The sequence below is a fragment of the Arvicanthis niloticus genome, chromosome 15 (assembly GCF_011762505.2).
Source record: "Arvicanthis niloticus isolate mArvNil1 chromosome 15, mArvNil1.pat.X, whole genome shotgun sequence".
Taxonomy (NCBI): domain Eukaryota; kingdom Metazoa; phylum Chordata; class Mammalia; order Rodentia; family Muridae; genus Arvicanthis; species Arvicanthis niloticus.
The window spans coordinates 72582883-72594985 of record NC_047672.1 but is presented as its reverse complement, the minus strand read 5'-3'; the positions used below and the strand labels follow the sequence as shown (position 1 = coordinate 72594985).

Here is a 12103-nt window from a genome sequence, read left to right as displayed (position 1 = left end):
AAGGCCACCCTTCTGTGGTCACAATCACTGTCTTCCAAGCCAATAATTATTTATTGATTACCCATTTCTGAAATTTTGTCATTTCAACAATGTTGTTCTTAACAGTATAGAATCTACTAGGATAATTAAAGACCCATCCAGGTTCTTCCTTGTAAGAGTAGATAATAATTGTGTGTATCTGTGTGTCCGTGTGCATGTGTGTGCATGTGCCCCTACACACACACGTATGTGTTATATGCATACATACACATGTGTGTGCCTTTATGTCTCTTTTCTCCATAGGATAGTTTCTGCTGATTTGTTAACTACAAAAGTTTTCTTTCTTTTTTTTGTCTCCATAGTTTCAGTTTCTCTGTTGTGATTCCTATTAGCTGAACGATGGTTATCAAGTTTTTTTCAAGTCTTTAATTATGATTTCTTTATTTTTTTTAAATATATCTTAAGTATCTGCTTCAAAGTTTTATCTCAAAAAGCCATCCGGGTCCACTCACAATCACTTCACACAAAGTGATTTTTTTCTTCCTGATGAAAGATGATACTTTCTTGATATTCTTGTGAGTCTCATGTTTTATTGAACATTTTAGATAAGAAATGATTAGCTCCAGAGTCTAATTTTCTCTTTAAATTTTTTTTTTCATAAAAGTGCTAGAATTTTAACTGCTGGTGTGTGTCTGCTGATATCTGTGCCTATTTTTATAGTTATTTTTATTTTTTATTTTATGTGCATTGGTGTTTTGTCTGCATGTGTAAATATGTAGATCTGGAGTTACAGATAGTTGTGTGCTGCCTTGTGGGTGCTAGGGATTGAACCTAGGCCCTCTGGGAGAACAGACAGCGCTCTTAAACAATGAGCCATCTCTCTATCCCCTATACATATTATTCTCACATCTTAAATCCTAGCCTGGTTTTTAAAGACTCTGAGTCTTTATACTCCAGTGGTCAGGCAATGGTCTATGCACAGCATGCTCCAACACACCAACCCCTGAGGTTGCCATCCTCCAACATCTTCAGGCGTTCCTTACGTCTGTCCAGGGTTTACTTTTTAGCACCAAGCCCTCTTTGATTCTCATTCCTCAGTTGGCCAGAGCTATGTGGAGGCGTAGCTAGCATTTGTCATTTCCAGGGCATCCCTGTTATATTTCTCATGGACCAGTAAGATGAGGAGTCTCTATATCCTTGCTAATTTTTCACGAGCTTCCCATTTCCAGTGATACTCCTGTCTAAGTCTTTGTTTTGAGTCTTCCCCTTACAGCAGAAGCTTCTCATTTCTCAGTTTCAGTCCTGCCCTAGTAAAGCCAATCTGCTGACTGAGAGCATTAGGTGGGTATAAAGGAAGTCACCCAAGCAAGAGACTGCAGACTCCCTCTTTTTAGAAACATTTATTTTTATTAATTAAATATATTGAATAATTAGATAAAATGCAATAATACATTCTGATTGTTCTTTTTAAATTTTTATTGGTTGTTTTATTTATTTATACTTCAAATGTTATCCCCTGCATCCACTGCCACTTATCTGAGACACCTCTGGCCACTTTGTATACATAAACTCTAGTAGTTCTTCATGAAAGCATGCCTCTCAATTTATTGTTTGCCTTTGAACAATCTTAGGAGCCCTGAGATGACTTTTTCCTCCAGTTAGCTTATTTTTTCAGGAGATTTATGGAGTTTTTCATGCCTCCATCAGTGGGAGCTGATTAAATTAAGTTTTATGTCATTTAGCCTGCATATTTAAGTAGCTTTAAAGTAAGTAAAGTTATTCCTATAGGTCCACAAGTTTTGTGAGACTTTTCTTTTGCTTTAATATAATCTATACCCAAATTTGAAACACACTGTAAATTCTTTTTTAATTTAAAAAATTTTGAGATTATAATATAACTACATTTCTCCCTTCTCTTACTCCAAATCTTCCCATATACCTTTCCTCACTTTCTTTCAAGTTAGTGACCCATTTTTCATTAAACTTTGTATATGTACACACATGCGAGTGAGCGCATGCATGTACACACACACATATGCTGCAAGTATAATTTTACGTATATATATGCAGGGCTGACCATTTGGTATTGAATAACCCATTGGCATGCTCTTCCCTGGGGAATACTGTTTTCTTCACTCTTACCATTTTGTAGTTGACTACAGTTCTTTGTGTAGGGTTGTGGCCTCATGGGCTTTCCCATGCCCATTTGGGCATGTCTGGTGTTGTCTTTGTTCAGTTTACGTTTAGGCAGTCATGTTGGTGAGACTTTATACCTGTGGCTTCTGACATTAGGAGACTCACTCTCACAGCACACTTGCTGATTCTCTGGCTCTTACAGTCTCTCCAGCCCCTCTTCCAGAGCATTCTCTAGTCCTAGGAGCAGGAATCTTTTGTAGATGTATCCATGTGAACAGAGATCCTCAATTCCACATTTTAATTGCTCATGGTTTTCTATAGTGGTCTTGGTCCTTGATAAGGGGCAGAGATCACAACTTCCTGTGGGTACAAGGACACGTTTAGACTGCTGTTACGAACTGTTCTGGTTTAGTAGTTTATTAAAGTACCAATTTCAGGTTCTCCTCTGAGATCCATGGCTTCACTAGCACTCCTAGAAAGCCATAGGAAAACACATGTTTTTCACTCTGAAACTAAATTCCACTTCAAATAAATTATTTTTATAATATAATAATAGAGAAGCAGGCAGCCAGCCTAACTTCAGTCTTCCCCTCTCTCTCCTCTCTGAATCCTGTGGTCTCATCCCCACCTCTGTAGCAGGCTGCCCTCAGGAACCTCCCTCCCTGCTGCCTCCATTTTTAATGGAGAACATGTAACCAAACTTCCTTACCCCAGTTGTTGATTTATCCCAGCCTCCAACTCCAGGAGCTCCTGGGAACCTGCAGCCAAGGCTTCCAGGGCAGCAGGTAGGTGAGCTTAGGATAGTCACTCTTCCTTCTCCTCTGCATATGCAGTTTTCCAGTCTCATCCCCAGATTTGTAGCGGACTATTGTAGCCTCTCTTACTCATTCTCAGATGCTATTCTTAGAGGAACAAGCAGATTTTGGTGATATATCCTGTTTTCCTTCCATCCGTTGACTCCCTGACCCCCTTCTAGCCTGTCCTCATTCCTACGTGCTAATCCTTAATACTTACATATACACTTGATCTCCACAGACTGACCAAAAGCCCATTACAGAAGACAACACCCACAGGACTCATTGAACATGGAGAAGTTGAGCTGGTACCCACATAGAGTCTTCACCCCTGCACTCTAATGTCTTTGGTACAGGAAGGTAGTCTGCACACTCTCATAGTAGAAACATAAACAGCAACTCAACTACAAACCCTTTGATCTACAGTGGTATGTGTCCTGCAAGATAAGCCAGTGCAGCAGTAGCACAAAGCTTGTGGGAGTGACTGACCAATATCTGATGTAACTTTACGCCCACTCCACAAGATGGAACCCTTACCTAATACTACTTGAGTGACTAAGAACTTGAGACTAGACAGTCCAGGGACCTAGGGCAAAACCAAATAGTACTGATCTGCTAAAAGAACTTTAATGTAATAAAGTGACTCCTAATGACATTCAGCTACACCCATAGATCAGTACCTTTCTCAGCCATTATCAGAGAAGCTTCCTCCTGAGGCACATGGGAGCAAATACAGAAACTCAGCCAGATATTATACAGAGAATAAGCGACCTTGGAACACTCCGTCCTAAACAGGACATCTCCATCAAATTCCTCCCCTCAGGAACCCTCAGGTAGAGGAGTTCGAAAGAAGGTAAAAACCAGAGTGGATGGAGACACCGAGAAATGAAGACTTTAGACCATGAGGATTGATGCACATATGAACTCACAAGAGACTGTCAGCAGGCACAGAGACTGCATGAGTCTGCACCAGATGGGGTCCTAGAGCTAAAAGGTGAAGTGGACACACACTCCCATCCCTGACACAGAAGCTCTCTTTGTTTTCTAATGAAAGGCAGAAACGGGGTGAATCTGGTAAGGGAGATGGGGAAGTACTGTGAGGAATAGAAAGAGGAAAAGCCGTAATTAGGGTAGACTATGTGAGAAAAAAGCCAACTTCAATAAAAGGAAAAATAAATGGAATTTTAACAGGCCTAATCATAGAGCATGTCTGAGTATCGTCCTTTTATCACTTTGTCAATATTTTTTTATTATAAACCCCACTAACATGCACATTCTTCTCATTCAGGTGGGATATAATGGTTATTTAAAATAAAGTAATCCATAGAATTGAAATAAAACTCATATATGAATATAATTTTTGTTAGAATTGAAAATAAATAGTGAATTTTGTTAAACATCTTAGTTTTTCACTCAGCTTCTTGATATGATAAGCTACAGTTTTATTTATAGGCTCACAATTTGCCTGAGCCATTTCCCACCTCTGTTCTCTTCCTGAAAACAGCATGAAGCAAACAGGAGCTTCTCTTTCAACTCAAATCCAGGAGATGTCAAGACAAATGCATGGTCAGACCCACTGCATGAGATAGCCACAACCAGGCAGTGATGGTCTCGTGGTGTAGATCAGAAGAAAACTGCTGTGGTTATAAGCTGCTGAGAGTTTGAATAGTTTCTGCAGCAGAACCCGAAAGGCATTAAAATGTGCCCTGGCACCCAGTGTACTGGGTCCTTAATGTTCACATTTGCGTATGACTATGGTAAGAAACACAACCTTATGAATAGATTTTCTTATTATTTAGAAGGGCATTGGGATTGTAAGATTTTAAAATATGGGCTATGTTATTTGGAGAGATTTTTAAAAATCTGAACCTGAGATTTCAGAGATCTAAATGATTACAGAATAGGGAGACAAGATATTTATTTAAAGATGCTCATAGCAGAGAATCCAAACAGCCGTGATTTCCAGGATGACCCCAAATTAAAGGTGTATGTCTTCACTAAGCTTCCCCTTTCCTGGAGGGTGGATTTTTTTTTTTTACATTTATGTATTTGGTTTGTGTTTGTTTGTTTGTTTGTTTGTTTGTTTGTTTGACTAAGGTCGGCACACTCATATCCAGTAGGTGCACATGTAGAGAACAGAGGACACCTTTCAGAGGTCTATTTTCTCCTTCTGCCATTTGGATATTGGGGGCCACCTCAGGTCATAAAGCCTCTTTATCTGCAGAAACCATCTTACCTGGACCTCAATTTGATCTTGACTTTCCAAGAGTGCTGAAACACTCAGGCCATCTGATTGCAGGTGCTAGCCCATTGATTGAGTAAGTAAGTGGTAGTCCTGATTTCTAAAACTCCTGAAGGAAACTAAAGGGCCAAGGGGAGATAGGAGAGAGTGTTAGGGGTGAAGAGAGCTTAATCAATAGAATCTTTGTATTTTGCAGTGAAATCTAATGACCTTGGGCATAACCCTAAAAATCAATTAACCAACAGAATTTAGCAATCCTCACTTGACCTTGATCATAAGCAATGACTCACTCATCTGAAAACCCTAAGCATCCATTGCTTACAAAATACCTATGCAATTTCAGAAAAGGCTTTCAATTTTAAACAAAATGCCTGCCATGTCACAATCTGGAAAGTCTCCTATTTTTTAAATAATAGTTTCTTTCTTTTAAATTTTCTAAAGAAGTCACCTTAGACTTTGTAAAATAGAATTTTACTATAGTAGGAACCTTAGAATGTATCTTCTGTTTTCTCTTCCTCGCCAAATGTCAGAGAAGAGAAACAAACCCTCAAGAGCTTGGCCTTCTAGTGGCAAGGTGAAGATAGCTAGGTCTGGGTCCCAAGGTTACATCTCCTGTGTTGCATCAGGGTAATTTGTGATCAAAGAACTTAGTTCTTTTTTCATGTCCGACCTTAAGAGGGTCACACAACCCAACTATTGTTTAGTTTTTTCATCTTTTATAGTCCTAACTAGCACTCACTAAGATAGTTAGTGAAGATTAAGTTTCACTCCTGACCCTTGTCAGGAGGTAAGAGAAACGCATTTTCAACAGTTAGATTTAAGGTTTGAGCATTCAGTGTTTCTAATTCTATGCTGTCAACGACAGACTTCTACCAGTTATTTAGCACTTATGAATCATATTATAGTTTCAAAATACCTTTCTATCAATAGCAACTTTGTAGCATGAATCAGGCTAGTTTAGTTATTTCCTCCTCCCCCAAACAGCTATCCTGGTGACAGGATGATTTCAAAGTCTCACATATGTTTTGCTGTTCAAAATCTTGAAGTCTATCTATATCAGTAGTTCCCAACCCGTGGTTGTGACCCCATAGGGATTGAACGACTCTTTCACAGGTTCCATATCAGATATACTACATATCAGACATTTACATTATGGTTCATAACAGTAGCAAGATTACAGTTATGAAGTAGCAATAGAAATGATTTTATGGCTGACGGTCACCGCATCCTGAGAAACTGTATTAAAGGGTTGCAGCATTAGGAAGGTTGAGAACCACTGATCTATAAGGAGCAAGTCAAAAATTTTAAATGAAAGATGGGATTAATCTTACCTGTGGGGTTTCTAGGTGCAAAGGTCAAGATTCAAATGCTAGTGGCAAGGCAGGCTGCAGAATGGTAGAGAACTCATTCTTGGATGGCACAGTCTACTGTAGAATTTATCATTTTGGCTCATCCATAGTTCTTAGAATCTTGGAGGGCCCTACTTTAGCCTGAAAATCTACTATCGTACAAGACTCTGGAAGTCTATTGACATGGTCTAGTTCATGTCTTATTGATCCTAACTTGAAGGGGAAAATGATGAATTCTTAGGGGGAATGCACGGGAGCACTTTAAACTAACAGCATGCCAACTCTGGACTGTCCTCAGTGCTTGTTGACAAGAGTGGACACCTTTTAATGTGCCTGTTGGTATACAGATTCTGAGCACGAACCTGGAGGCAATTCCAAACCTGAAATAAGAATAAGGCTTTCCTTTGTGGTGCCTCAAATAGAAAAGCTCTTTGACTCACAACCTTCGAGTCTGAGTCATTCACCAGTCTTTTCTTTGTCCTGGAAGGCAATTTAAGCATCAAGATACAAACAGGCTTTTTGATTCGCAGCTTTCTCTTCTCAGCAACCTCCAAACTCAATCCCAGGAACAGTGAGGTTTTTTTTTTTAAGGCATTGATTTCAAAGAAAGACCACTTTATATAAGCAGGGTTAGGGGAATCTTGGGAGAGTCACTAGAAATTACTGTCCATTCTTGCCTTGAGCTCTCTCTGCCCTAGGACACACTGCCTGCCAACTGGCCCTACAAATCTTATTACCATCTTCTTTTCTCTCTTTCCTCCCAAGTTAAAATGGTTATTAACCAGCAGCCTTAGGGGAGTTCAGAAATGAAACCTAACAGAAGTTCTGAGCCTTCATTACCACCAAACACACAGAAGATGTATCTTCTTGAGTTATATTTTTAAAGACATAACGTGTCCACATCTAGGTCACCCTCTGCATCTGAACTAAAGCACTTTGATATTTTAAAGACTTTCTGAAAGGTTATAGCTACACCTGATAGGAATTCTGGCTTACCTTAGCAACCACATTCCCTGATCTGTCTAATGATGTCCTCTTTTCAAAACCCTGCTTCACGGATCTTGAAGTGTAATTCTGCAGCTGGATGCTTAGGAAATGCTCTCTGTGAAATTCCCACACTCAAGCTTTCGAATCTTTCACAGTTGCAGCAGAAGCTTCTGTGTGCCTTATCCTAAGCCTCCATCCCTTTCTTGCCACCCCCACCTTCATAATTACACATCCACAGGGTTTCAGATCAAGAGCATAATTAATCTCCATCATTTGGACTTTGGGCCCATTTTTACTGAAGGGTTATTTACGTAGTACAGACTTCTGGATGAAAGTCTATGGGTGCATTCTTCCATCTGCTCAAAGAATCCAGCATCCACGGAGTTTAAGATTATTTGTACCAAAATGTATTTCTGCTGAGCATTCTGGGTTCACTACACGGTTCAGAAGGAACCAAACGGTAACCGAGAGCAGTAGAAGAAATAGAGATAAGCAATGAGCAACTCACTTTGAAAGGACTGAGCAGTGGCAAGAATGGAGAAAGTAAATGAAAGAAGGGGAGAGTGCAAAGTACACATTAGCTATGCAAGGGATTGTTTGCAAATGATCCAGGGAAATTACGCTAAAACCAATGCTCTGGTTAACTGGAGCGCTCGCTTGTGGGAGAGGTGGAAAGGCTTCCACCATCAAGGCACTCATTCCTAGCACATGCTAGCTGCCAACGAGTATTTGTGCAATAAATGGAACACCTGCCAAATTATCCGATGTTTTCAAACAAACTCTAAAATTCTGTGACAATTACTTCTGTGCATGCAGTCCGTATCTATTGCAAACTTCGTGGGAGAGAAAAGGTTTGACTTTAAGTGAAGCTTGGGGCTTCGATTGGCCATAGTTTATTTGGTTGCATAGTGGGAAAGTGGGACGGGAAACAACAGAGGATCAGCCTCCAGGCGTGACTTCTACCCAACTTCTCCTGTCTCCATCTGTCAACCTGAGGTCACCTGAGTTAGCCAGGGGCAATTCTGTGGTTTTGACAGAGACTCCTCCCTGGGCACCACATCTTCCTTTCTTTCCCGCCTACATCTGCCATACTGCTGCCTCTTTTTTTCTCTGCCGAGATGCAGAGGTCAAAGCACGTTCTTGTGCGGTGAAAAGCTCTCAGGATCAGCCTCATGGCCGGCAGCACACCCTCCAGGATCCAGGGAGAGCCTCTAGGATTCCTGTGGGCGCGCTCCTAGATTCCTCCAACTCCGGCTGCTTCTCTGACTCCTGTCTGGCGTTTAAGGAGCATCTCCGGGTAGCCCAGATCCTCTGCGCCTCAGAGCACCAGCAGAGCCTGCAGGAAAGGGGGTCAGAAGCTGGAAGAAGAGTGGGGGGCGTGAGGGCTCGCAGTCTTCAGCTGCAGCAGCTGCAGCAGCTGCAGCAGCGGGCAGAGGAGTGGAGGGTGCCGAGCAGGGCTGGAGCCGGGGCCAGGAGGGAGGGAAGAGGGAGGCGGGAGGCTGTGCCTGGCGAGCCTGAGGGGTGCTCCACGCTCCCCCGCCCACCTTCAGTGAGCGAGGATGCAGACTCTAGGACTGGTGCTGCTGGGCTGAGGCGGAGGCAGGGGAATTGCAACGCACGCCGCTCGACTAGTGTGTCTCCTGTGCGCCGAGAGGCGAGGGGGGGGGGGGAAGTCGAGGGGAAGGCGGAGGACAGGGAGGCGGAGGAGGAGGAGGAGGAGAAGGAGGAGGAGGAGGGGGAGAATGCCCGGAGCCTCTGCCGCCGCTGCCGCCGCCGCGATGCTCCCGGCTCAGGAGGCTGCCAAGCTGTACCACACCAACTATGTGCGGAACTCGCGGGCCATCGGCGTGCTGTGGGCCATCTTCACCATCTGCTTTGCCATCGTCAACGTGGTGTGCTTCATCCAGCCCTACTGGATTGGTGACGGCGTGGACACCCCGCAAGCCGGATATTTCGGGCTCTTCCACTACTGCATAGGCAACGGCTTCTCCCGGGAGCTGACCTGCAGGGGTAGCTTCACGGACTTCTCTACGCTGCCCTCGGGCGCCTTCAAAGCAGCCTCCTTCTTCATTGGCCTCTCCATGATGCTCATCATCGCCTGCATCGTTTGCTTTACTCTCTTCTTCTTCTGCAACACAGCCACCGTGTATAAGATCTGTGCTTGGATGCAGCTCACCTCCGGTGAGTGCGCGCTCACCTCCACGGAGGCTGAGGATCCCTGGGTGTCCGAGTTTGGGAGAGGCTGGAGTGGGAGGGACCGCTTCCCGGGCTCTGCCTGTCCGGACAACTTAATCTTCTCTCAGGCTGAGGGCGTGGAAGGAGGAACCCCCTGGTTCTTCAACCTTGGTGCTGGCGCCAGGTCCCCAGGCGTTTTGAACCTCTTTGATGCTAGGGTCGCCACCCAGAGGGAAGCTCTGGAGGCTGGGCAATTTTTGGTCAGTCCGCTCAGAACTAATGATGGGGTAGGGGGGCGGAGAAGTGGCCGCTTAGAGACTGGGCTCCGTGTGTGTGTGTGTGTGTGTGTGTGTGTGTGTGTGTGTGTGTGTGTGTTTTCGTTCTTATGTGCGCGCGCTGGGGACTAGGGGAGACTGGTACAAGCGGGTGAAAAGAGGATTTAGAGACATTATAGTAGAAGGAGCAAGCCAACCTGTTCTGCCCTTCCCTGGGATTATTTCCGTCTTTGCTTCAGGGTGTGTGCGTGTTGCGAGGAAGGGGGGGGGCGTGTAAATTTGTCTTGGGCAACCATAAATATTTTATTATCCATCTGGTGATGAGTGAATCCTAATTTTGTTTAGGCACCCCCCAACCCCGGTTTTCTTTAAAAGAATAATAATAATAAACCCGTAGTTTAGAGTGTTCCTTTGCAGTTTCCCAATGCCACGCCTCCATCTCCTTGTCAGCCAAGGTCCTTTCATTTCATCTCTAAACAGAGAGATCTTGAGGGAATTTCTCAAGATCTCATTTTGGGGAATTTCTCATTTTGAGGGATTTCTCAAGATCTCATTTTAGGGAAGGGGTGGCTTCATTAGCATCGGTGATCTCTCCTCTATTCAGTGTTTGGTAGATTGTTGCCAGCTGAGGAATATGAAAGGACTCCCCTCCCACCTCCGCCAGGATCAAAGTTACTTTCAATTAAGAAAGAATGAGGAGTGACTTCTCTGGTGGCTTTGAAGAGTCCATATACAAAACCTGCGCTCACTGCACTTCTGTAGCCCCTTTCTGTCACCTCACCTGCCTTGGGTCTAAAGTCTTGCTTTTTGACACATTGATGAAGCCCTTTGGAATGGAGGGATCTTGGATGTCTATATTTATGATATATTATTATCATTATTTAAGTATCTTAGTCTTAAGGAGATGTTTATTCTATTTTTTGAAGGCTTCCGGGAGAGGAGGGATTTAATTACTGAGCTTATTAGAATGTGTAAGATGAGGAAATGCTTAAAGATGCCGGGCCATGCTAAAGTTCCTGTTATTCTGTGAGCCTGGGTCCCTCTGTGCAGCAGAAGCTGACCTCAAACTCCCGCCCGGTATGCTCACCTTAGCCTTCTAGTGCTGGGATCTCAGGCTCTATATATATCCGTATCTGGAAAGATTCTTGATCTTCTTAGTTTCATCTAAGAAGTGAAGCTTATGGGAGCTTAACATAGACTGAAGTGCTTGTTTGAGGTTTGTCTTGCTGAATTGCATTTGCATTTACTGTGAAAGTTTGTGTGTGAGAAGCAGGAACGAGCATTCTGCTGTCCTCCTGTATGTACTGAGCTCATTTACCTTCGGTCACTCTACCCAGCTTGAATAAATCTCCTGGGTTGTGTCTTTTTACTCTTGTTAATTTTATTGATGTTTCAGGAGCAGAATAACTGTGGTGTGCCATAGACTTTGTCATTATGCTTTTTCATGATACTGTTTGACTTTGAGGAGACCAGGACATGCAAGCTGCATATGTTTCAGGGAAACACTTGACCCTACACTGCTAATTTTAATTCTTCTCAGTTAAATGACCTATTTAGACTGGTGATTAGAATTAGATAATTTCTCAAAGGTCTGAGAGTTGTTTGTGAGTACTTCTCCAAAAACACATAGTTTAGTCTTTAATTTTGATGAGAATTTATATTCTAAAACTGTATTTTTAAATAAAAATAAAGAAAACTACCTTTAAGGAAAATGCTCACTTTTGAAGTAGCAAAAACTTCAGATTTTACAGTGTGGCCTTTTGCTTTTCCTGCAGTAGATCACACAGAACACGATGAACTCTGGAGCAGCGACATGCTGTCATGAACTTAGACACTAAATAAATATTCCATTTTCATTTCCACACCATTAAAATGTCCTGATAGTCTTTGTACTGCAGTACATGTGAAGAAATATTCTTCATCCAGAAAATTAAATATCCCTAAATACTATACCTTTAAAGGCCTTTGGAATTTGTTATTTTTACTTCTGATTTTGGTTATTAATACTGTATTAATAAAATAATCAATTATGATGAGAGATCAATTAAGAGATCAATGTGAATTGTATTTGTAAATTTTAAAGAAATAAGATGAGACTTAGGAGATATTTGTGAAGAATGCTATGTTCAACATGGTTTTTAGTTTTCTGGGTTTTTCCCCCCTTTG

General features: G+C 42.5%; 1 protein-coding gene and 1 long non-coding RNA gene across 6 annotated transcripts in view; one reads left to right on the top strand and one right to left on the bottom strand.

Annotated features, from left to right (window-relative positions):
- Positions 1–1393: 1393 nt before the first annotated feature.
- On the bottom strand, positions 1394–8252 carry LOC143434448 (uncharacterized). 3 transcript variants are annotated; one of them, XR_013103922.1, is made up of 4 exons: positions 6483–8252; positions 5146–5270; positions 2825–3017; positions 1394–2475 (listed from the first exon to the last, which is right to left on the bottom strand). It is a non-coding gene; the product is annotated as an uncharacterized LOC143434448 (long non-coding RNA). The 3 variants fall into 3 exon arrangements; XR_013103921.1 differs by having other exon boundaries at positions 5146–8252; XR_013103923.1 differs by having other exon boundaries at positions 2825–3012; positions 5146–8252.
- A 977-nt stretch (positions 8253–9229) lies between these two features.
- Lhfpl3 (LHFPL tetraspan subfamily member 3) overlaps positions 9230–12103 on the top strand; it is a 493326-nt gene continuing 490452 nt past the window's right edge. For all 3 annotated transcript variants that reach the window (XM_034519038.2, XM_076913168.1, XM_034519039.2), the window contains exon 1: positions 9230–9668. In XM_034519038.2, coding sequence (XP_034374929.1) covers positions 9230–9668 — 439 coding nt within the window. The remainder of the gene's footprint in view (positions 9669–12103) is intronic.